Source organism: Hyla sarda, chromosome 11 (genome assembly GCF_029499605.1).
Source record: "Hyla sarda isolate aHylSar1 chromosome 11, aHylSar1.hap1, whole genome shotgun sequence".
Classification (NCBI taxonomy): domain Eukaryota; kingdom Metazoa; phylum Chordata; class Amphibia; order Anura; family Hylidae; genus Hyla; species Hyla sarda.
The window spans coordinates 88540366-88567614 of NC_079199.1; the positions used below are offsets into that span (position 1 = coordinate 88540366).

General features: G+C 42.1%; 1 protein-coding gene across 1 annotated transcript in view; it reads right to left on the minus strand.

Annotated features, from left to right (window-relative positions):
• Positions 1-19522, minus strand: part of TARS2 (threonyl-tRNA synthetase 2, mitochondrial) — a 51125-nt gene extending 31603 nt beyond the window's left edge. Inside the window, exons 1-8 of the mRNA XM_056546353.1 lie at positions 19378-19522; positions 17034-17117; positions 16154-16344; positions 15950-16073; positions 14134-14255; positions 7312-7429; positions 5828-5889; positions 492-570 (exon numbers count right to left, since the gene is read on the minus strand). Of these exons, the coding sequence (XP_056402328.1) occupies positions 492-570; positions 5828-5889; positions 7312-7429; positions 14134-14255; positions 15950-16073; positions 16154-16344; positions 17034-17117; positions 19378-19434 (837 nt within the window). The 5' untranslated portion in view covers positions 19435-19522. The remainder of the gene's footprint in view (positions 1-491; positions 571-5827; positions 5890-7311; positions 7430-14133; positions 14256-15949; positions 16074-16153; positions 16345-17033; positions 17118-19377) is intronic.
• Positions 19523-27249: the final 7727 nt, after the last annotated feature.

A 27249-nucleotide genomic window follows, 5' to 3' on the forward strand; every position in this document is an offset into this window, starting at 1 on the left:
AAGTGACTGGGATCAAGTTAAAGAGTTATTTAGTACTAGACAAACACAGCTGCTTTTTCCCAAAAACAATGTCGCACCTGTCCACAGGGTCTGTGTGGTATTGCAAATCAGCCCTTTAATAGAGCTGAGCCGTCATACAAGACCTGACTAGAGATGAGCGAACTTACAGTAAATTCGATTCGTCACGAACTTCTCGGCTCGGCAGTTGATGAATTATCCTGCATAAATTAGTTCAGCTTTCCGGTGCTCCGGTGGACTGGAAAAGGTGGATACAGTCCTAGGAGACTCTTTTCCTAGGACTGTATCCACCTTTTCCAGCCCACCGGAGCACCGGAAAGCTGAACTAATTTATGCAGGAAAAGTCAGCAACCGCCGAGCCGAGAAGTTTGTGACGAATCGAATTTACTGTAAGTTCGCTCATCTCTAGACATGACACATTGCCCAATAATCTTATCCATATACGATAACATCAGAGAGGACACAGACTTTACCTTATGGAGTTTAATGGCTTTGATTTGCCCTGTGTGTCGGACATGAGGTCCCTGGCAGAGGTCAACCAGGGGGCCGCACCTGAAGTAAAAAATGAGAAATAATGATAAGCTGATACAACACGTGTTCAATCAGCCAATTGACATCACAAGGGGATTTTATTGTGAATTGGATGAAAGCATCTCGCTATCGCCTATAAGGTTTATACCATATCGTTTTATATATGACACGAGGCCAGAGCAAGTGCTGAGACACAAAATGGCTGTATCCTCAGGACGCACCAAAGTATGTGTTTAAAGTTGTAATACCAGGAACACCCTAATGACAGGTGTGGTGCTGTTTGGGGAGGAAATAAGCCCTGTTTTCCCACTGTAGGATAGCCCACTTTAAGTAGTACCAGGCTATTCTTATATTGCTAAGCCATTAACCCCTCCAGGATGTACCTTAAAGTGGTACTCCGGTGGAAAACTTTTTTTTAAAATAAACTGGTGCCAGAAAGTTAAACAGATTTGTAAATTACTTCTATTAAAAAATCTTAATTCTTTTGGTACTTTTTAGCAGCTGTATGCTACAGAGGAAATTCTTTTCTTTTTTGTGTCGTCCACAGTGCTCTCTGCCGACACCTCTGTCCGTGTCAGGAACTGTCCAGAGCAGCATAGGTTTGCTATGGGGATTTTCTCCTGCTCTGGACAGTTCCTGATACGGGCATCAGGTGTCAGCAGAGAGCACTGTGGACAATACAAGAAAGAAATTCAAAAAAATAAAGATTTTCCTCTGTAGCAAACAGCTGCTAAAAAGTAATGAAAGTATTAAGATTTTTTTAATGGAAGTAATTTACAAATCTGTTTAACTTTCTGGCACCAGTTCATAAAAAAAAAAAAAAAAAAAGTACCCCTTTAAGAACCAAAATGCATCCTTGTACTTAAATGGGTACTGTCGGATAAAAAAAAAAGTTTTGATATGTTGTAAAGCATGTATAACCAATAGGTTTTGCAATTGCTTTCATTAGAAAATTTTCAGTATTTCATAATGAAAAAGCCTGTCAAACAGCCCCCCCCCTCTTGCTTGGACACATACTAGTCCTGCAGTGTCCATGCGTCATCACCTATGTCATGGACACACTTCCTTGATTGACAGCTGTGAGCGCAGGGCTCAGAGCTGGAGGAAAAATCCTCCCACTGTCATCTTGTGTCCCGCTACCGTCAGTGAGGACATGCTGGGAGTTGTAGTTTTGCTTATACTAGGAGAGATGTGAGCAGACAGCATACTGAGGGAGGGGGCGGAGACTGAACAGTGAGGCCACGCCCCCTCCCTTTGAGAGGAATTCAGACTAGAGAGATACATTAAAAGTGTAATAAAAAAAATAATAAAGGTGCTAGACACATAAACATTAGATGTACATGGTCAGGATTAGGTACTGAGTGATACATAAAAAAAAAATGTTTGCTTTAAGGACCAGGGGCATAGCTGTACGCCCTCTGGCTTTTCGGTCACCGGAAATCATTCAGCATGCATCCCATGGCAATGCCTAGGGGGTGTTCTGAGAAATTTTGACTGGTGAAACGCTGCGATTTCAGGTCATTCGAGTCTCCAGTGACCCGGAAGAGGAGGGTGATCTGTGGTGTAATACTTTAACGAAAGTTCGTCAAACACCTGTGGGGTATTAAGGCCCACTGCACCCCTTGATACGTTCTTTGAGGGGTGTAGTTTCCCAAATAGTATGCCATGTGGAGGGGTTTTTACTGTTCTGGCAACATTTTTGCAAAATTTGCTCTTCAAAAGCCCATTGTCGCGCCTTCCCGTCTGAGCCTTGTAGTGCATCCTTTTACCCCCTGTAAACATGAAGAAAATGGGGCTACAAGAGAATGTTCATTGTAAAAAAAAAAAAAAAATGGAGATTGAGTTTTCTCCTCCACTTTGCTGCTATTCCATTGAAACACCTAAAGGGTTAAACTTTCTGAATGTCATTTTGACTACTTTGAGGGGTGCAGTTTTCATAATGGGGTAAATCATGGGAAATTTCATAGAGAAAGGCCCCTAAAACCACTTCAAAAATGAACTGGTCCCTGAAAAATTCAGAGTTTAAGATTTTTGTGAAAAATTGGAAAATTTGTGCTATACTTTGAAATTTGAGAGTTATTAACCCCTTAAGGACATAGCGTTTTTCCGTTTTTGAACTTTCGCTCTTTCCTCCTTACATTTAAAAAATCATAACCCTTTCAATTGTGCGCTTAAAAATCCACACGATGGCTTATTGTTTGCGCCAACAATTCTACATTGTAAAGACAGTCATTTTACCCAAAAATCTACGGCGAAACGAGAAAAAAAAAAAATCACTGTGCAACAAAATGGAAGAAAAAACACAATTTTGAAAATTTTGGGGGCTTTCGTTTCTACACAGTACATTTTTCTGTAAAAATGACACCTTATGTTTATTCTGTAGGTCCATTTAATTAAAATGATCCCCTACTTATATAGGTTTGATTTTGTCGTACTTCTGAAAAAAATCATAACTACATGCAGGAAAATGTATATGTTTAAAAATTGTCATCTTCTGACCCCTATAACTTTATTTTTCCACGTACAGGGGGTAGGAGGGCTCATTTTCTGAAGTTTTTATCGGTACCATTCTTGTTTTGATCTGACTGGTATAAAAAGTGTCCAAAAATACTCTATTTGGGAATTTGGAATTTTTTTTGCACGTACACCATTGACCGTGGGCTTTAATTAACAATATATTTTTATAGTTCCGACATTTACGCATGCGGCGATACCACATATGCTTATTTTTTATTTTTATTTACACAGTTTATTTTATGGGAAAAGGGAAGGGGTTAAATCATCTTTATAATTATTTTTTTTTTTTGCAATGTTATAGCCCCATAGGGGAATATAACACAGTACATTGATTCAATACACTGATCAATGCCATTGCATTGCAATACATTGATCAGTGTTATCGGCAGTTGATTGCTCAAGCCTGGATTTCAGGCTTGGAGCAATCAATCATCGATCGGAAGCACAGGAGGCAGGTAAGGCATCCTCCTATTGCATTCTAGCTGATCGGAACATCGTGATTTAGAAGAACACAGGGCCAGGAAGCTTTCACTTTCACTTTAGATGCAGCGATCAACTTTGATCGCCACGTCTAAAAGGGTTAATGCCGGACATCTGCCAGAACGGTGATGTCCAGCATTAGCCATAGGTCCTGGCTGCTGATAGCAGCTGGGACCCTGTGGGTATGATGTGAGCTCAGCTCCTGCGCTCGTTACATAACCTTCCCGTGCCGCAGCGCTGTATAAACACAGCGTTTTGTGGCAAAGGGTTAATACCTAAAGTGAGGTCAGATTTGCAAAAAACGGCCTGGTCCTTAAGGGGGTTAAGGTCAAAATGGGTTTTGTCCTTTAAGGGTTAAGGGCATGTTCACATGGAGTAGATGAACTGCAAAATTCCCATAGCAGAAAATCTACAGCATTTCCAGAGAAAAATATGCAATAGAAAATCCAGCTCAAACTGTGCAAATCAAAACCTTTATCAAAACCTGTGCAGTGAAAAAGTTGCCCAGTTGCCCATAGTATCCAATCACATTGCTTCTTTCATTTTGCAGAGGCCTTGTTAAAAATGAAAGAAGCGATCTGATTGGTTGCTATGGGCAACTGGGCAACTATTCTTATGCACAGGTTTTTGATAAATCTCCCCCATGGTGAGAATTTGATGCATGGAATTTAGAGCAGACTAGAATAATGATGAAAAAAAAAAAATCAGAAATACACACCTTCGGATCTTTTTCCCATTTTGACTTCCCAATTGACCTCAATGGGGAAAATCTGCAGAACACCCATAGCATTACCAAACCACAGGTCAGTTTTCACAAGAATTTTCCAATGGAACATGAGGAGAAGATTTCTACAAATCCCATACGCTTAGTTACTACTGTAATATCTGCCCAGTGCGGACGTAGCCTAAAACAACCTGCTTGAAGCTGAAGTCACTTTGAGAAGCAGAAAGGATTTTCATGTCAGAGCGGCTTTTACTGTGATGCAGTCTCTAGCGGAAATAACTATTTTATGTTTGGGCCTCATGCAGACAACCCTCCTCTCTGAATGAAGCCGCCTACACCAGGGATAGCTGCCTGTGGTCAGTCATCTGGTCTGCAGTGACCCCTGCAGGGGAAACACAGTATAACACTGACATTCAAGTGAGGGGGGCGCTATGCTCCTTGATTTGACACTAGGAGTTAGTCTCGGGTTGGTAGAGGACAGGTGTTAGTTGAGGGGCCGTAAAAGTTTAATGACTTCATACCCTAGAAACTCTTAATCTGGCTCTGGGCCAAAGACACAGGGATGCATTATGCCCCAATCTCTGGAGTGTCCTCCCTTTTCTAGGCAGTCTACAAGTGTATAGATTTTTTAATAACCCCCCGGTGTGTCTCACTACTGCTTCAGGCCAGCACAAGTGCGCCTACAAGTTTGCTGAACTTGGTTTTCAAATTTATTTTCCTGTCCGACCACTGAGACCCCCAAAGATCTCCTGAACAGGGCCCCGGCAGTCTGCCAGAATCTGCCGTTCCGACATGCCCCCTTCCAGCAGACTACCGGGGCCCCGTTCAGGAGATTGCGGGGGTCCCAGTGGTCAGACCCCCCCCCGCGATCTATAACTTATGCCCTTACCCTTTGGATAGGGGATAAGTTATCTTTCACTACAGAACTCCTTTAAAGCTGATGGCCTATCCTCAGGATAGAGCAATAATATAAGATCGGTGGGAGCCCCTTGTTTAGCTGTCTAAAGGGGCACACAGCACTTACCCCTATGTTTATGTAGCGTTTTAGAATTCCTCATATTTTCTTGGCCCCCAGTGTGCACCCCAAAAATGAATGAGTTGCCACTGTATATTATGAAATAAAACAATGGGCCCAACCTACAACATCCATAGATTCTACCAGTCTTAAAGGGGTACTCCGCTGATCAGCATTTGGAACAAACTGTTCCGAACACTGGAGCCGGCAGCTCGTGACGTAATAGCCCCGCCCCCTTATTACATCACACCCTGCCCCCTCAATGCAAGTCTATAGACTTGCATTGAGGGGGCGGGGCGTAATGTCACGAGCTCCAGCATTTGGAACAGTTTGTTCCAAACGCTGAGCAGCAGAGTACCCCTTTAAGTGAGCTAAAAAGGTCTGGTGACCATAGAAAGCATTGTACTGAGCACACACTGCCCCCGGGAGGGAGGGGGGGGTCACAGATAAGGACTATAAAGTGTGACAAGAGGCCAGGGTTACAGGACAGCGGCGGGCTACATGCCAATGTTCACACTAACTGCAGACAGACAGAACATTACCTGTAAATACTTGTCCCAGTCTCCACTTTGTCTTCTATTATTCGTGTCTTGAATTTGTTATACTGCCAAAAGAAATGAAGACACATTCTAGGCTCCATCTGATCACATAGACATGAAGCGAACCCCTGAGATCCAAGTCCTGCCTAACGCTAAGTTTCCACATGTTTTTTGGGGGGCAAAAATGCCAGACGATAGTAGGGAGTCAATAGGGAAACTTAAAATGCCAAACCAACTTTGCATTTGTGGGTATGGCGTTTTTTTCCCCGACACAGGCGTTTTTGCTGCAATATCTTAGATGAAATTTTCTTCTTTTCATAAAACGACTACTGTGGGCATTTGGGTGGAGTGTTTTTTTTTTTTTTTTTTTTAAATAAAATAATGAAATGTGTTTGTTTTTTACTTAATTTTTAGGCTTAGTTGTGGAAGCAGTCTTATAGGTGGAATCCATAATTAAGCCAGGGCTTAGCATCAGCCCCAAAAACAGCTAGCGCTAACCCCAAAATATTACTCCGGTACCCACCGCCACATGGGTACCAGGAATAGCCAGTACCAATAGGCCCAGAGTGTCAAAAAAGGCGCTCCTGGGCCTAGGCGGTAACAGGCTGTTATTTAGGCTGGGGAGGGCGAGGAACAATGGTAACATCAGGCTGTTGCTGCTTGGTTGGTATCTGGCTGAAAAATAAAAAAAACGGGGAACAAAACCTAGAAGCTGCAGTAGAGACTTTTGTGAGACTTTATTGCGACTTTTTAAATCTGCTCATGTACGGGAGTTTTGTACTCCAGGTCAGACCTGGAGCAGACTTGCGACTTTTTGTAAGGGGCTTGCGACTTTATTTTTTCGCTTCCGTGCGACTTTCGCGCATCATAAATTTGTGACCACTGCAAAGTGAAAACTGAAATTTGCTTAGGTAAGACTGTAAGTTTTTGCTTACCCACAAAAGTCGCAAAAAAATAAATAAAAGAAAGCACTTAGGCACACGTGCGACTTTTTATGCGCCAGGAGTAAGTAAAAAAGAAAAGGCTGTAAATACCTTGGCAAGTGTCCCCACCGTGTTTTGAACATGCATTTTTGGTATTAAAAGCACTACCAACCATCCGAATGTACAAAACCTGTGGCAATGTGTGCTAGAATGTATTATCAGAGAAGTTTTTCAAATGCTGCTTCATGTTAGGTGCATTTTATGGCGGCCTTTGCAACAGCTGCCGCTAGAATACTTGTATATAATTGGCTATAAGATGAACTGGTTCTTGTCGTATTTCTGATTACCATGAAGCCGTATAATCTCGCGGCGCGGGTGCACTCCAGACACAGTTGGGCAGAATAACTAAAATGGTCTAATTCTTAAACAGCGTGTTCTCTCTAATTTATAATAAATGTGGTGCAAGTCACGTAAGACTGTTTTTTGGGTGCAAATTATGCCATAATCCTGGCACATTTGCAATAGTGAATCTGCGGCAGTGTGCATAGTGTACATGACAAGTACCTTAAACAGCTCCAGCAGCTCCTCCCGTGTGGCCTCCACTCGCTGGAAGGGAAGTTTCTGTCTGATGATCTCTTTACAGGATGTTTCCAGGGCAGAGAGGTCACTGCCCAGCACAGTACTAGAAAAACACAGGGCAGGGGTCAGTATTTGTATTAAAGGTCCCCCCTCAATGCAAGTCTATGGGAGGGGGCGTGCCGGCCGTCACGCCCCCTCCCATAGACCTGCATTGAGGGGGCTTGGCCGCGAAGTCACGAGGAGCGAGGCCGACCCCCCCACAGCGCGTAAACAGTGTTTGGAACATTTACTTCCGAATGCTGGCCAATGGAGTACCCCTTTAAAGGGGTACCCCGGTGGAAAGCTTTTTTTAAATTTATTTATTTGTTTAAATTAACTGGTGCCAGACAAACAAATTAGTAAATTACTTCTATGAAAAAATCTTTATCCTTCCAGTACTTATTAGCAGCTGTATGCTACAGAGGAAATTCTTTTCTTTTTGAATTTCTTTTTTTGTCTTGTCCACAGTGCTCTCAGAGGCGTCAGCAGAGAGCACTGTGGACAAGACAAAAAAGAAATTCAAAAAGAAAAGAATTTCCTCTGTAACATACAGCTGCTAAAAAGTACTGGAAGGATAAAGATTTTTTAATAGAAGTCATTTACAAATCTGTAACTTTCTGGCACCAGTTGATTTAAAAAAAAAAAAAGTTTTCCACTGGAGTACCCCTTTAAGGGGCTTTGCTTCCTACTTTATAGATATTCTACGTGTCTATATATCAACGCTTTATAACAAACAACACTACTGTATTGGGATACAATGACCGAATACTAATCAGGAGGACACAGGGAAGAACAGGATCGGTTCCAAACTCCGCACATTAAAAAAAAAAAAAAATGATGACGGGTACTCTGCTGTCACTTAAAGGACAACTTTAGTGGAACATTTTTATATATGCCCGTGCCTCAAAAACAAACAAAATAAACTTATACATACCTTCCTACGAGCCCCCGTTGGTCCGGCACAGGCCTCACAGTCCGGCAGTGCTGACCTCATTCCATTTCCTGGGGACAGGGACGCCGCAGAGCAGTCGGCGTATCACCGGCCGCAGCGATGTCCCACCACGGCAGGGGGATAGGCTGAGCCCACTGTCCTGTAAGGAGCTCTGGCCGGCTTCTTACATGACAGTGGGCTCAGCCTATCACAGGCCGGGACGGGACATCGCTGCGGCCGGTGATATGCCCATGGCTCTGCGGCGTCCCCGTCCCCAGGAAATGGAATGAGGTCAGCACTGCCAGACCAACGGGGGCTCGTAGGAAGGTATGTATGAGTTTAATTTGTTTATTTTTGAGGCCCGGGCATATAGAAAAGTGTTCCACTACAGTTGTCCTTAAATGCTATATGACACAATCAAGGCACTATTTGCACATCTTTTTCAGCAAGGCAGCGTCTAAGGTCAACAACAATAGGGTTAAAATCCAACATGCCCTGTTGGGGGAGAGCCAGGAGGCTGCCTTTGGACTCTACCCTGAAGGTGAGCAGAGTCATCGTGCAGACAAGGGTGACCACACACTGGAACCTGTCTTTTATTTACCCTATTATGCCCTATTAAGAGCAAAAACACACGCTGGTGAGATTAGAATCCCAAGCAGGTTGATGGGGGCAACAACATCTTGTCAGTCTGTTTAGACTGGGCATTAAAAAGGTTATCCAGGAATAGCAAAACTGAGCTAATTTACTCCAATAACAGCTCCATGTCTGTCCACAGGTTGTGTGTTGTTTTACAATGGAATGGAGCTGCAATGCCAAACCCAACCTGGAGACAAAGGTGGAGAAGTTTTTTTTTTTTTATAGAAATTTGTATTTTTTTCCCCTAATGATGGATAACCCCTTTAACCCCTTAAGGACACAGCCCATTTTCACCTCTAGGACGCAGCCCTTTTTTGCACATCTGACCACTGTCACTTTAAACATTAATAATTCTGGGATGTTTTTAGTTATCATTCTGATTCAGAGATTGTTTTTTCGTGACATATTCTACTTTAACATAGTGGTAAATTTTTGTGGTATCTTGCATCCTTTCTTGGTGAAAAATCCCCAAATTTGATGAAAAAATTGAAAATTTAGCATTTTTCTAACTTTGAAGCTCTCTGCTTGTAAGGAAAATGGATATTCCAAATTTTTTTTTGGGGATTCACATATACAATATGTCTACTTTATGTTTTCATCATAAAATTTACGTGTTATTACTTTTGGAAGACACCAGAGGGCTTCAAAGTTCAGCAGCAATTTTACAATTTTTCACAAAATTTTCAAGCTCGCTATTTTTCATGGACCAGTTCAGGTTTGAAGTGGATTTGAAGGGTCTTCATATTAGAAATACCCCATAAATGACCCCATTACAAAAACTGCACCCCCAAAGCATTCAAAATGACATTCAGTAAGTGTTTTAACCCTTTAGGTGTTTCACAGGAAAAGCAGCAAAGTGAAGGAGAAAATTCAAAATCTTAATTTTTTACACTCGCATGTTCTTGTAGACCCAATTTTTGAATTTTTACAAGGGGTAAAAGGATAAAATTTATACTTGAATTTGTAGCCCAATTTCTCTCAAGTAAGCACATACCTCATATGTCTATGTAAAGTGTTTGGCGGGCGCAGTAGAGGGCTCAGAAGGGAAAGAGCGACAAGGGGATTTTGGAGAGTACGTTTTTCTGAAATGGTTTTTGGGGGGCATGTTGCATTTAGGAAGCCCCTATGGTGCCAAAACAGCAAAAAAAAAACACATGGCATACCATTTTGGAAACTAGACCCCTTGGGGAACGTAACAAGGGATTAAGTGAGCCTTAATACCCCACAGGGGTTTCATGACTTTTGCATATGTAAAAAAAAAAAATAAATTTCACTAAAATGTGTGTTTCCCCCCAAATTTCACATTTTTGCAAGGGTTAATAGCAGAAAATACCCCCCAAAATTTGTAACCCCCATCTCTTCTGAGTATGGAGGTACCCCATAAGTTGACCTGAAGTGCACTACGAGCGAACTACAATGCTCAGAAGAGAAGGAGTCATATTTGTTTTTTTGAGAGCAAATTTTGTTCGGGGGGCATGTCACATTTAGGAAGCCCCTATGGTGCCTGGACAGCAAAAAAAAAAACACATGGCATACCATTTTGGAAACTAGACCCCTTGAGGAATGTAACAAGGGATAAAGTGAACCTTAATACCCCACAGGTGTTTCATGACTTTTGCATATGTAAAAAAAAAAATGTTTTTTTTTACCAAAAATGCTTGGTTTAGCAAAAATTTTACATTTATAAAAAAGATAATAGCAGAAAATACCCCCCAAAATTTGAAGCCCAATTTCTCCCGATTCAGAAAACACCCAATATGGGGATGAAAAGTGCTCTGCTGGCGCACTACAGGTCTCAGAAGAGAAGGAGTCACATTTGGCTTTTTGGAAGCAAATTTTGCTCTGGGGGCATGCCGCATTTAGGAAGCCCCCTATGGTGCCAGGACAGAAATAAAAACCCACATGGCATACCATTTTGGAAACTAGACCCCTTGGGGAACGTAACAAGGGGTAAAGTGAACCTTAATACCCCACAGGTGTTTCACGACTTTTGCATATGTAAAAAAAAAAATATTTTTTTTACACTAAAATTTGTAACCCCATCTCTTCTGAGTATGGAAATACCCCATAAGTGGAAGTGAAGTGCACTGGGGACGAACTACAATGCTCAGAAGAGAAGGAGCATCATTGAGCTTTTGGAAAGAGAATTTGGCCATGTGCATTTCCAAAGCCCCCCCGTGGTGCCAGAACAGTGGACCCCCACACATGTGACCCCATTTTTAAAACTACACCCCTCACGGAAGGTAATAAGGGGTGCAGGGAGAATTTACACCCCACTGGCATTTGACGGATCTTTGGAACAGTGGGCTGTGCAAATTAAAAAATGTATTTTTCATTTTCACAGACCCCTGTTTCAAAGATCTGTCAGACACCTGTGGGGTGTAAATGCTCACTGTACCCCTTATTACATTCCATGAGGGGTGTAGTTTCCAAAATGGGGTCACATGTGGGTATTTATTGTTTTGCACTTATGTCAGAACCGCTGTAAAATCAGCCACCCCTGTGCAAATCACCAATTTAGACCTCAAATTTACATGGTGCACTCTCCCTTCTGAGCCTTGTTGTGCGTCCCCAGAACACTTTGCGCCCACATATGGGGTATCTCCGTCCTCAGGAGAAATTGCGTTACAAATTTTGGAGGCTTTTTTTCTTTTACCGCTTGTGCAATTTTAAAGTATGGGGCAACACCAGTATGTTAGTGTACAAAAATGTTTTTTTTACACTAACATGCTGGTGTAGACCCCAACTTTACCTTTTCATAAGGGGTAAAAGGAGAAAAAGCCCCCCAAAATTTGTTAGGCAATTTCTCCCGAGTACGGCGATACCCCATATGTGACCCTAAACTGTTGCCTTGAAATACGACAGGGCTCCAAAGTGAGAGCGCCATGCGCATTTGAGGCCTAAATTAGGGATTTGCATAGGGGTATTCTACACCAGTGATTCCCAAACAGGGTGCCTCCAGCTGTTGCTAAACTCCCAGCATGCTTGGACAGTCAATGGCTGTCCGGAAATGCTGGGAGTTTTTGTTTTGCAACAGCTGGAGGCTCCGTTTTGGAAACACTGCTGTAGGATAAGTTTTTCATTTTTATTGGGGGGGAAGGGAGGGGGCAGTGTACATGTGTATATGTAGTGTTTTACTCTTTATTTTATGTTAGTGTAGTGTAGTGTTTTTAGGTTACATTCACACTGACGGCGGATTACACTGAGTCTCCCGCTAGGAGTTTGAGCTGCGGCTGCAGCTCAAACTTGAAGCGGGGAACTCACTGTAATCCGCCGCCAGTGTGAATGTAACCTGTACATTCACATGGGAGGGGGGGGGGGGGGCAAAAGTAGTTTTATAACATCTGGAGGGCTACAGTTTAGAGACCACTGTCAGTGATCTCTAGTCTGAACCCCTCTAAATCTTGCAAAACTACAACTCCCAGCATGCCAACACAGCAAACAGCTGTCAAGGCATGGTGGGAGTTGTAGTTTTGCAACATCTGGAGGGCCACAGTTTAGAGACCACTCTCTAAACTGTCGCCCTGCAGATGTTGCTAGGCAACAGACTCCCGGACACGCGGCGCCATACTCACCTCCACCGCCGCCGCCATGATCACAGCCGCCGCCGGGTAAGTGACCGCCGCTGCCGCCGCCGCTATTACACGATTCCCCCCACTGTGCCCGGACACCGATGGGTGGGCATAGCGGGGGGGGGGGGGAACCGAACTTTAACCAGTCTGCTATTGGTCGGTCGCTCCGCCGATCAATAGCAGGGATAGGAGGGGTGGCAACCCTGCCACCTCACTCTTATCTCTTCACACCCCCGATCCCCCTTATTTTATTGCGGCGCCGCCGTTGATGGGCAGGGGGAGAGCGCTCCCCCTGCAAACACCATAGATGCCGTGATCAGAACTGATCATGGCATCTATGGGGTTAATGCTGCCGGGACCGGCGCGATCGCGGCCCCGGCAGCTGCGGTGGGACTCCGGCTGTGATTGACAGCTGAGTCCCACCCGCGATCTCCTGCGCTGCCCGTGGCAGAACAGGAGATCGCTTTGACGTATGCATACGTCCATTTGCGCGAACGTGTAGTTCGCCTGGACGTATGCATACGTCCAATAGCGGGAAGGGGTTAAAGGGGTACTCCGGTGAAAACCTTTTTTCTTTTAAATCAATTGGTGGCAGAAAGTTAAACATATGTGTAAATTACTTCTATTAAAAAATCTTAATCCTTCCAGTACTTATTAGCTGCTGAATGCTACAGAGGAAATTCCTTTCTTTTTGGAACACTGATGACATCACGAACACAGTGCTCTCTGCTGACATCTCTGTCCATTTTAGCAACCATGCATAGCAGGTGTATGCTAAGGGCAGCATTGTGGCTCAGTGGTTAGCACTGCTGCCTTGCAGTGCTGGGGACTTGGGTTCAAATCCCACTAAGGACAATAATAAATAAAGCGTTATTATAATAACGTCAGCAGAGAGAACTGTGTTCGTGATGTCATCAGAGAGCATTCCAAAAAGAAAAGAATTTCCTCTGTAGTATTCAGCAGCTAATAAGTACAGGAAGGATTAAGATATTTTAATAGAAGTAATTTACAAATCTGTTTAACTTTCTGCCACCAGTTGATTTAAAAGAAAAAAAGGTTTTCACCGGAGTACCCCTTTAAGCAGTAATCAGGTGAATAAAGGGCAGGTGCAGTGGATTCAGCAATGCTTTATATATTATACAGATCTATTAAGACCCTGGTGTTTTTTTACTGTGACACATGGATGGCACTATCTGAACGGTCTACAGCAGTGGTCTTCAACCTGCGGACCTCCAGATGTTGCAAAACTACAACTCCCAGCATGCCCGGACAGCCATCGGCTGTCCGGGCATGCTGGGAGTTGTAGTTTTACAACATCTGGAGGTCCGCAGGTTGAAGACCACTGGTCTACAGAGTCTTAAATAAATAAATTAAATAAAGTTGAGTCTAGTAACTAATAAAGGGGCACAAGTCAGTGCTGGCAGAGAGGCCCCGATTGAACATGGGCTCTTTATCACCAGATGACTGATCAGTCTGATCCTGATCTTTACAGGTACAAAGACACTGGGGGAAATACAGGTGGGTCAGGATTTTTATTTCAGCATAAAGCATAAATATGTAAAAAAAATTAGACTATAAAAGATTGTACATTAAAAATTAAAAAAAAAGGAAAAACTGAGCAGCAATTACCTGTTTTCCAGGTATATGTCATAGAAGAATCCATTTTCTAAGCTGGGTCCATGGCACAAGAGACCTCCATAGATCTGTTCCAGGGCAGCCCCCAGGATATGAGCGCTTGAATGCCAAAATATCTAAAAGCATGACATACATGACCGTCAGCTATAAGGCAGTGTTCACACATCTGGACTGCAAATTTCCCGTGGGAATATTCCACTTTCTTTCAATGGGATCCTGCTGCACTGTGACTGACACTACAATTAGATCAAATACCACTAGCAGGTCAAACTACTACTGTGGCCTGTATACCTGACCTTAGAGGGACAAAGGGGGAGATTTATCAAAAACTGTCCAGAGGAATAGTTGCCCATAGCAACCAATCAGATCGCTTCTTTCATTCTTGAAAAGGCCTCTGAAAAATGAAAGAAGCGATCTGATTGGTTGCTATGGGCAACTCAGCAACTTTCCCTCTGGACAGGTTTTGATTAATCTCCCCCAAAAGTGTTTATCCGTCAGTGTACGTGCAGGCAGTAGCGTCAGCTGGAATACTGTATATGCACGTTCACATGTTAGGCCACGTTCACATGTCAGAATTTCCATGCCAGATCCCGCATTGGAATCTGGCACGGAGATTCACCTGCGGCAGAGTCCAGTTGAGTTCAACGGGATTCTGCTTCGCTGTGCACACAGCAGAATTTCCGTGCCAGGTGTTTTCAGCACAGAAATTCCATTTTCCGTGTTCGCACAAAGAATAAACACGTTGATTTCTTGTGCGGAGCCCACACGGAATGCATAGCTACCTATGAGACGGCGCATTTCTGTTTACGGAATGTCTACATGGAGATTCTCCGTGCGGGCATTCCGTAGTGTGAACCTAGCCTAACCTATAAGGCCACTCTCCCAGAGGAGGTCTATTAGTCTGTGGACACATATTTGTAATTATATAGTCCTCACTTAAAGTGGTACTCCGGTGAAATTTTTTTTTTTTTTTTTTTCATCAACTGGTGCCAGAAAGTTAAACAGATTTGTAAATGACTTCTATTAAAAAAATCTTAATCCTTCCTGTACTTATTAGCTGCTGAATACTACAGAGGAAATTCTTTTCCGTTTGAAACACAGAGCTCTCTGCTGACATCACGAGCACAGTGCTCTCTGCTGACACCGCTGTCCATTTTAAGAACTGTCCAGGGTAAAAGGAAATCCCCATAGCAAACATATGCTGTTCTGGACAGTTCCTAAAATGGACAGAGATGTCAGCAGAGAGCTCTGTGTTTCAAAAAGAAAAGAATTTCCGCTGTAGTATTCAGCAGCTAATAAGTACAGGAAGAATTAAGATTTTTTAATAGAAATAATTTACAAATCTGTTTAACTTTCTGGCACCAGTTGATTTAAAAAAAAAAAAAAAAAAGTTCTTCACTGGAGTACCCCTTTACTGGTATCTGAGGACTGCAGCAGTGAGCCCATATTACACTATAGTCTGGGACCCCTGGGAGATTTATCAAAACCTGTGCAGAGGAAAAGTTGCTGAGATGCCCATAGCAACCAATCAGATCACTGCTTTCATTTTTGAAAAGGCCTCTGGACATGTTTTGATAGATCTCCCCATGATGATTTTCGGGAACATGCTGTGTGTTTACTGTCAGACACTAACAGAACTACTATATAGCACAAACACCTGCTGCTGAACAGGTGACACTATTTAAAGGGGTACTCGACAAGACCGACCCCGGCAGCGTGAAAACAGCATTTGAAATATTTACTTCCGAACGCTGGCCAGTGGAGTACCCCTTTAACATCCACCAACACATTACAGAGGTTATATACTCACATCTTGTCCTTCACGAGAATCAAACGTGAGGAATTCAATATCCGAATCATTTTCTAGGGGTCTTCCCAGATCAAACACAACACTGTTCACTCGAGCTGCTAGAATATTGTGCACAGAGCCCGATCTGCCCAAAGAACGGAGACATAACTACAATGTGTGTCCTGAATGATGGGGAAGGAATAAAAGAAGGACAGGTCAGCTCACCTGGTCTGTGTGGCTACTTCATAAGGAGTGGTTTTCCAGGACTCCCCACTAACCACCTTCCCATCTGGTAAGGATATCCTGATGGGACGGGACTCTCTTAGTACTCTGTCTGCAAGCCTGGCCTCATAACGCTCCTTTAGGGTCTCAAAGCACTGAAGCCGATGGCGGATAAACTCAGGCAGGACTGTAGACTGAACAACAACACCATAAAGTCAGAAAAATAGAACAGAGTTCTGGAGACTGTTGTGGACTACTGGGCAAGTCAAGAAGACTGGTATGACTACTGGGAAAGTGAGGAGGGAGACTGCTGTGACTACTGGGCAAGTCAAGAAGACTGGTATGACTACTGGGAAAGTGAGGAGGGAGACTGCTGTGACTACTGGGCAAGTGAGGAGGGAGACTGCTGTGACTACTGGGCAAGTGAGGAGGGAGACTGCTGTGACTACAGGGCAAGTGAGGAGGGAGACTGCTGTGACTACAGGGCAAGTGAGGAGGGAGACTGCTGTGACTACTGGACAAGTGAGGAGGGAGACTGCTGTGACTACTGGACAAGTGAGGAGGGAGACTGCTGTTACTACTGCACAAGTGAGGAGGGAGACTGCTGTGACTACTGGGCAAGTGAGGAGGGAGACTGCTGTGACTACTGGACAAGTGAGGAGGGAGACTGCTGTGACTACTGGACAAGTGAGGAGGGAGACTGCTGTGACTACTGGACAAGTGAGGAGGGAGACTGCTGTGACTACTGGACAAGTGAGGAGGGATACTGCTGTTACTAGTGCGGGGGTGCCTGCTCTAACTGTAAGGGCGGAGGGGAGCAGGCAGGACACTATTTTTACAAACATATAGATGAAAAATGAAAGCTGTAGATGTTATACATTACCTGTACACCTGCACGGCCATCCGCATCAGTGGAATGTGCTTTCCATGTCCTACTTATTTCCCTTGGAAATACTTTAGAAGGGTCCTAAGAAACAGGACACAAAAAAGTAGAAATTAGCACTATAAATGATTACTAACTAGAATACTTTCAGATTCCCTCCTTCATTCAATGTCAAAAATGCTAAGCAAAAGCAGTGACAGGGTTAAAGACACCATAGTAAAATAAATTAATGAAAAGTTCAGTTCCTATAGGGGTATGTGTACCAACCACATGGACAGGACATGCCTACAGATCCCTACACATATGAGGAGCTGTCCTCATATCAGCACATTAACCCATCTGATCAATTAGGGCAGTGTTTCCCAACCAGTGTGCCTCCAGCTATTGCAAAACTGCAACTCCCAGCATGCCCGGACAGCCGATGGCTGTTCGGGCATGTTGGGAGTTGTAGTTTTGCAACAGCTGGAGGCACACTGGTTGGGTAAACACTGAATTAGGGGCTGAGATTCAGAACCACCAGAGATGCCCCCTGTGGGGCTGCACAGTTGCCCTTTTCCCCCCCATCCACATTAATCCTCGATGTCGATTTATATTTAGGAGAGAACGTGAACAGCGCCAGCTTCTGCTTTCTCCCAATGACTTTATCACAGTGCCCTCGAATGTCTACATCTCCACCATCCCTAAATACATCTATTTATATATCTTTATTTACCTCTAAATATATACACATACATAATCCTATAAACAACATCACTACATTGTAATACATATCTATCTATACATAAACCTATAACAATACTACATAGTAATACATATCTATCTATACATAAACCTATAAAATCACTACATAGTTATACATATCTATACATAAACCTATAACCACATCACTACATAGTAATACATATCTATCTATACATAAACCTATAAAATCACTACATAGTAATACATATCTATACATAAACCTATAACATCACTACATAGTAATACATATCTATACATAAACCTATAACATCACTACATAGTAATACATATCTATCTATACATACACCTATAACATCACTACATAGTAATACATATCTATACATAAACCTATAACATCACTACATAGTAATACATATCTATACATAAACCTATAACATCACTACATAGTAATACATATCTATACATAAACCTATAACATCACTACATAGTAATACATATCTATACATAAACCTATAACATCACTACATAGTAATACATATCTATACATAAACCTATAACATCACTACATAGTTATACATATCTATACATAAACCTATAAAATCACTACATAGTTATACATATCTATACATAAACCTATAACCACATCACTACATAGTAATACATATTTATCTATACATACACCTATAACATCACTACATAGTAATACATATCTATACATAAACCTATAACATCACTACATAGTAATACATATCTATCTATACATACACCTATAACATCACTACATAGTAATACATATCTATACATAAACCTATAACATCACTACATAGTAATACATATCTATACATAAACCTATAACATCACTACATAGTAATACATATCTATACATACACCTATAACATCACTACATAGTAATACATATCTATACATAAACCTATAACATCACTACATAGTAATACATATCTATCTATAGATAAACCTATAACATCACTACATAGTTATACATATCTATACATAAACCTATAACATCACTACATAGTAATACATATCTATGTATATATAAACCTATAACATCACTACATAGTAATACATATCTATACATAAACCTATAACATCACTACATAGTAATACATATCTATACATAAACCTATAACATCACTACATAGTAATACATATCTATACATAAACCTATAACATCACTACATAGTAATACATATCTATACATAAACCTATAACATCACTACATAGTAATACATATCTATATATAAACCTATAACATCACTACATAGTAATACATATCTATCTATACATAAACCTATAACATCACTACATAGTAATACATATCTATATATAAACCTATAACATCACTACATAGTAATACATATCTATACATACACCTATAACATCACTACATAGTAATACATATCTATATATACATAAACCTATAACATCACTACATAGTAATACATATCTATCTATACATAAACCTATAACATCACTACATAGTAATACATATCTATACATAAACCTATAACATCACTACATAGTAATACATATCTATATATAAACCTATAACATCACTACATAGTTATACAAAACAGCGAGACATGTGTCTTCCCCTCAGAGCTTATTCTAGAGTACAGACCCTGCAGGTGTAGTGTGCAGTGAGGACCCCCCTCCTCAGCAGGGCTAGTATCCTCATACTCAGCAGGTGACAGCATGTCCCCAGCAGTCACACAAGGGGGCAGCCATTACTCCTCAGCCACGCCCCCACCTACAGATCATGTGACACAGCAAACACCCTCCTTACTGCAGCATCTGAGACCAAGGTATGATGCTGCCACCTAGTGGCCACTTATGCACATGACAAGCAATTCCCCATAGCTGGAGTGGGAACTGCTGGCCCTGCACGACATAAGTTACAGTTCCTCCCCATAGTGCAGTGCTTCCCAACCAGGGTGCCTCCAGCTGTTGCAAAACTACAACTCCCAGCATGCCCGTACAACCTTCGGCTGGGAGTTGCAGTTTTGCAACAACTGAAGGCACCCTGGTTGGGAAACACTGCCATAGAGTCACCCTTCCCATATCAGAAACAATTCTTAGGCTGGGTTCACACCTCATTTTTGCAATACAGTTCCCGTATCAGGTTTTTGATTTAAAAAAAAAAAAAAAAAACGGATTCCTCAAAACCTGACTAAACTGTATCAAAACATGTGTACAAAATGTTATCTGTATACGGTTTGAAGAATGATGTCTGGTTTTGAACTTTTTTCAAGTATATGTTTTGAACTTTTCACTCCATTATGAATAAAGTTTCACTTGTTTGATTCAAATTCACAGAAAAAAAATCGGTGGAAAGTCAAAAACCGTATGGTGCAAACTGGATGGAACCGTACGCACATACGGTTCTGTACGGTTCCCATTGACTCCCATGTTAAAAAAAAAAACGTATACAGTTTAATACGGTTTTTCACCTGGACCAAAAACCGTGGTTGGCCGCGGTTTTCTGTCTGGAAAAAAGTAAAAAGCTGTATGGTTTGAAAAACGGAGACAACCGTATACATTATGGTGCATACGGTTTTGAATGGGAAGTCTATCGGCGCGGCTTTATGGATGGTTGTATACGGTTTATTTTTATGAAACCGTATAGCAACATCGTGGTGTGAACCCACCCTTATTCTGTAACATTTTCCCTGCGACTGTTCTTACATCATTAGGTTTATTTCTGTCTAAAGGAGCATTCACACCATGTTTTTGCAATACAGTTCCCATATCAGGTTTTTTTTTATAAAACGGATTCCTCAAAACCGGACTGAATCCATTTTTTAAGAAGAAAACTGTATAAATGTTTTACTTTTCATTCCATTATGAATAAAGTTTCATTTGTTTGATTGACATTCCAAGAAAAAAAAAAAATTGAAATAGGCAAAGTAAACAAAACGGATGGTGCACACCGGATGGAACCGTACACACATACGGTTCTTTACGGTTCCCATTGACTCCCATGTTAAATGAGCCGTATACAGTTTCAATACGGTTTTTCACCCGGACCAAAAACCGTGGTAGAATGGGGAAAAAATGGACAAAACCGTACACAGCCGGATGCTTCTTTTGGCATACGGTTTTCAATACTGTTCTGTACTTTTTTTCAAATTGAAAACTTATATGGGAACTGTTTTGCAAAAACGTGGTGTGAATTCCAATTCCACTAAGACTTGTGCAGAGAACTGAGCGCTCCCAAAACTTCACAACTTTTTCTAGACAAAGATAATATATCAAGTGCTGAGGCTGGAGATTCGGATTTAGGGATTCGTACTGCTGTGCTGTGTACTGCTGTGCTGTGTACTGCTGTGCTGTGTACTGCTGTGCTTCGTACTGCTGTGCTTCGTACTGCTGTGCTTCGTACTGCTGTGCTTCGTACTGCTGTGCTGTGTACTGCTGTGCTTCGTACTGCTGTGCTGTGTACTGCTGTGCTGTGTACTGCTGTGCTTCGTACTGCTGTGCTGTGTACTGCTGTGCTGTGTACTGCTGTGCTGTGTACAGCTGTGTGCACAAGGCTTTACTAACTATGAAAAAATAACCCCAAAAAGTTTCTTCATGTGCTTTTATTCCCATTCTAGGATATTTTGGGATAGGATATATAATGCACATCACATAATACACAGCGGGACTTTCTAGGGCTGTCTTGGATTTCTGCAATATATTTTCCTTTTTTGTCTGTATATTTTGTTGCAGTTTTGGATGTGGATTACTACATCGTGGATTTCCAATGCCTTTTTCACAAGAAATAAGCAAATAATTTCAATTTCATGTATTGAAAAAGAGAAATATACACTGTAATCTATACTAAAATGTGTTCTTAAAATATCATGTGAACCTGGTCGGGGTCTTCTCTGCCTATTACCACAACTGATCAGAGGGTAATGTGCCAGTTAGACCCTCACGTAGGAGTCCCTGCTTGATTGACTAAGCTGGAAGCCGAGCCCTGCTTCAAAATCTCGTTTCCTGCACATCGTATGCAGGTGTGAGATATTTGGAAACAGGGCTCGGCTTCCAGCTGACAATCAATCAATCAAGCAGGGAAAGGTATGAGTGGGTGAATGAGGAGCCATTCCAGACCTCAAACACTTCAGGGGCTTGGGAAAGCCTCTGACAAAAGCATTTCTCTATGTTATGGAAGGACAAACATATATATGATAGGTACAATGTGTCTTGTATCTAACAGTGTCAGCAGTTTGTAAAATTAATTGTAACTAAGAGAGATTTTCTTTGATCTTGGAGAAAAAAAATAGCAAAAATTGGTGAAAAACTAATTTTTTTTTTAAATCAACTGGTGCCAGAAAATTAAACAGATTTGTAAATGAATTCTATTTAAAAATCTTAATCCATCCAGTACTTAGCTGCTGTATGCTCCAGAGGAAGTTGTATTATTCTTTTCAGTCTGACCACAGTGCTCTCTGCTGACACCCCTGTCTATGTCAGGAACTGTCCAGAGCAGGAGAGGGTTGCCATGGGGATATGCTTCTACTCTGGACAGTTCCTGACATGGACAGTGGGGTCAGCAGAGAGCACTCTGGTCAGACAGAAAAGAACAACTCAACTTCCTCTGTAGTATACAGCAGCTGATAAGTACTGGAAGGATTAAGATTTTTTGATAGAAGTAATTTACAAAATCTGTTTAACTTTCTGGAGCCAGTTGATATGAAAAAAAAAAAAACACAGGAGTACCCCTTTAAATTGGGAATCTCATGCTTTAAAAAAAAATAAATTATAATAATCCTGGGAAAAATTTATATATTTAAAAACTTTATACTTACCTACCTCCAAGTCTCCCACAAGTCCCACTGCTCTTCCAGTGCTGCTTACATTCCCCTGTAGCTTGTCTCTTCAGCCTGCTTTTGAGAGGAGCGCTCAGACAGGACCTGCCCACTCAGCCAATCAGTGGCCAAGACAGGACACCACTGTGGCCAATGTTTGGCTGAGGGGGCAGGTCCCGTTTGGAGCGCTAGTCTCAGAAGCAGGCTGAGGGGACAATTGGCGGTGGACTGCAGAAGGACCATAGCAGCAGCAGCACTAGCATTTCGTTTTTGTTTTTTATTTTTACTTGGTGCCAGCAAAGAGCCAGAATACCCCCAGAGTACAAGATTACAAGCTGTGTCTGGGATTACAGCCCAGCCCAATTTATCTAAAATGCAATAACAGAAGAAAGCAGCCATGTTGTTTTAATCTCATATCAACACATTAACATCTCTACAAACCCAATAACTAAGCAAAATTCCACTGCAGCTAACTAGCAGTAGCGCAGGTTATTACCGCAGGCAGTTTTTCTGCATACCACCACAATGGTCATTTGTGGCAAAAACACTGTGTGAACACAGCCTTAGGCTAAGTTTTGACTTGGTTTGTTTGTGGTCCAAAAAAACGTAAGAAAAAAACGCCACAGCATTTTACTGTGTTTGGCGTCTTTTTCTTGCGTTTTTTTTTCTGGAGTTTTTTGCCTTTGAGTGGAAATTGCATTTTTGGCCCCTTTGACGTTTTTTCAAAATTTGTTGGGTACCAAAAATAAATAAATAAAAAAAAAAATAAAAAAAAATAAAGATGCAGTAGTGATGGGAAAAACATTTAACGCAAAATAAAAATTTCGGTATAAAAAAAAAATATACATTTTTAAACAGGGATCAATTTATGTGGGCGGGCAGAGCACTAAAAATGTAGCCGAAAATAATAAAAATGTATTGTGTGTGTTTTTCATTATTTTTTTTTTTTTACTTTTTTATTTTTTTTGGTAGTACTACTAATCCCAGCATGGAACACACTGTTCCATGTTGGGAGTAGTAGTTCCTTTACTAATAAACAGATCACCCCCGATCGTCCATAATATAGCAGCTCTATACAGCGCTGGCATCTCTGCACTATATTCTGGCCAGTGATGTGAATAGAACATCCCTCATTCATATTTTCCGCCCAGAGTGGGGATTGGTCGGATAGTGGCAGCCAATCCCCGCTCTTAGAGGGAAATATGAATAAGTGAGTTGCCGGGCGGAGTACAGAGCAGAGATGCGAGCGCAGGAGAAAGCCGCTCCGCATCTCAGGGATGAAGGATGATCGCAGCGGGTGTTAGGAGTGACACCCACAGTGATCTGTCCTTAACTGCAGGTACTACTGCTCCCAACATGGAGCAGAGTTTGCTCCATATTGGGAGCAGTAGTACCTGCAGTTAAGGACAGATCACAGCAGATGTCACTCCTGACACCTGCTGTGATCCTCCTGTATAATGTATAGATGCGTCCGCTCTTCTATGGTCCCCTGCACTGCCGTATATATACACCTATTCATATTTCCCACAGAGCGTCGTGATTGGCTGGAACCATCTGACCAATCACTGCTCTCTGCGGGAAATTTGAATGTGTATATATACGGCAGTGCAGGGGACCATAGAAGAGCGGCTGGCCACATCTATACATTATACAGGAGGATTGCAACAGGTGTCAGAAGTGACATCCGGGGCGATTTGTCAATTAGTACAGATACTACTACTCCCATCATTGAACAGTGTGCTCCATGCTGGGAGTAGTAGTACTACCTAAAAAATGTAAAAAAATTGTTGGCTACATTTTTAGTGCCCTGCCCACCCACATAAATTGATCCCTGTTTAAAAATTAAAAATGTTGTTATAAAAAAAAGATACATTTCTATAAATTTTTTCCATCACTACTGTAGCTTTCATTTATTTTAATGGTACCCTACGAAATTTTAGTAAAAAAGGTATCTCCATCACTTTTTTGGGATCGCTAAAGTCCAAAAAAAAAAAAAAAAACGCCTGCAAAAACGCCAAAGTTGAAACCCACATGTAGTTTTTACTTGGCGTTTTTTTTACTCCCATAGCCACGATTTCAGGAAAAAATATGCCATAGGCTCAACATGCTGTGATTTTGCGTTTTTTTGTATTTTTTTAGCTCCTTGGCTGTTTTGCAAAGTGGAAAAAGAATTTAGCGATTTCTCATTGATTTACAGCATTCTTTCAATGAAGAAACGCCATGGGGACCATTTTGGTGTTTTTTTTTTTGGGGGGGGGGGGCACACAAAAAACCAAGTGGAAACTTAGCCTTATAAGATGAAGATTTCAGTCACATGTAGCTACAAGATAATGACGCAACTACCAGCAACTCTAAATGGTGACCTATAAAGTACATTCAAGTGTTAGCCAAGCCCTGCACATATTAAAGGGCTCTTTTTTTAAATATCAACTGGCTCCAGAAAGTTAAATAGATTTGTAAATTACTTCTATTAAAAAATCTTAATCCTTTCAGTACTTATGAGCTGCTGAAGTTGAGTTGTTCTTTTCTGTCTAAGTACTCTCTGATGACACGTGTCTCGGGAACCGCCCAGTTTAGAAGAGGTTTGCTATGGGAATTTTATTCTAAACTGGGCGTTTCCCGAGACAGGTGTCATCAGAGAGCACTCAGAAAACAACAACTCAACTTCAGAAGCTCATAAGTACTGAAAGGATTAAGATTTTTTAATAGAGGTCATTTACAAATCTGCTTAACTTTCTGGAGCCAGTTGATATAAAAAAAAAAAAAAAAAAAAAGTTTTTTCCTGGATAACCCCTTTAACATACCTACTTTCTGACCTGGTATATACAGGATAATATATTTGCATAAGTCAGGAAAAAATATAATTTGCCACAGAGCGAGCAGGAAGCTTAAAATTACTTCCCCAAGTACAAACACTATTGGCAGCCAAAAAAGGGGAAAAAATACCATATTAATTGATGTGATCTATAGCTGGTCTTAGGCTGTGTCCACACATTCAGGTTTTTAATTGCAATTAGTGAATTCAAAGCCAGAAACAAATCATGGATGGAGTACACCTACAAAGGTAAAGTGTATTGGGTTTAGTGTGGGTTAACAGATGACTGTTTTCCTTTAACACCATGGCAGTACACAGGACGTTCTGGAGCAAGAACGGAAACACTGACCCCTATAAAACTATAATAAGAACTTAAAAATCAGCATAGAATTAAGAGGTGAAAATGGAGAAAGAAAACCAGTTTAAAAGGATACCCTGGTGGAAGTGGGTTTATCTTCTACTATAAAAAAAAATAATCAAACACCTCTTTATCACGTTCCCCCGGTATCCTCCTGGTGCCAAGGGTTAAATCAGCACAGTGTAGCTAAGTGAATTGCTGGCTGCAGCCATTTTCTGTCTCAGACAGTGATTGGTTGAGCAGCAATGTGACGTATTAAGCCCCAGTCTCCTTTTTGGTGGTGGGGCTCAATGTGTCAAATTTCCACTCAGTCAACTGTTGGTTGAGACAGGGAAGGATTGCACCAGGGACCGAAGCAGCAATAACGGATGCACCGAAAAAGTGTGGGAGGCAAGTACTGTAAATGCATTTTTTTTTCAAAACACCCTTCCAATGATTAACCCCTTTAAAGGGACAAAAGGTTAAAATAACATGGCTGTACAAATGGCACCACACCTGTCCACAGGCTGCTTATGGTTTTTGCAGCTCCGCTTCATTCACGTCAATAGAGATTTCAGCATTTAAAAGCTACCGTATATACTCGAGTATAAGCCGAGTTTTTCAGCACGATTTTTCATGCTGAAAACGCCCCCCTCGGCTTATACTCGAGTGAACTGTGAGGTGTGGCTTGGCTGTGAGGGGATGGTCCGGGCCAGCCATCTATGCTGCAGGGACCGTCCGGTGGGGAGGGATAGTCGTTCCGGGCTGTCCATCTTCACCGCTCTGGGCCGGGCCCGAACTAGTGATGCTGCATTGACGCCACCGCGCAGTGACGTTCATGCGCAGGGACATCACTGCGCGGCGGCATCAAGGCAATGTCACTAGTCCGTGGCTGGCCCTGGGGGGAGAAGAGGGCCTCCCGGTGAAGATGGACAGCCCAGAACGACTAACCCTCCCCACCGGACAGTCCCTGCAGCATAAATGGCCAAAGATGGACAGCCCGGACCAACTCACCCTTCCTTCCCACCAAGAAACTGGGGTGGTGAGTAGAAAACAAAAGGGGGGTCTGGATGATGACGATGGCCGCAGTGGTCTTTAACCTCCGGACCTCCAGATGTTTCAAAACTACAACTCCCAGCATGCCCGGACAGCCGATGGCTGTCCGGGCATGCTGGGAGTTGTAGTTTTGCAACATCTGGAGGTCCGCTGGTTGAAGACCACAGAAAGGGATTGACAGGCGTTGATGATGAAGGGGGGGGGGGGGGTGATGACGGCGGTGTTAATGACGGGGGTCTGGATGATGACAGGGGGGGGATGATGACATGGGGGGGGGATGATGTATTTCCCACCCTAGGCTTATAGTCGAGTCAATAACTTTTCCTAGGTTTTTGGGATGAAATTAGGGGCCTCGGCTTATATTCGGAACGGCTAATACTCGAGTATATACGGTAATTAAGAATGGCGCCTGTTAGATGCCAATCGGTTACAATGGCAGCTGGAGGGCTTTACTACATCCGTGTGAATCATAGCATGGATCAGTATAAGTAT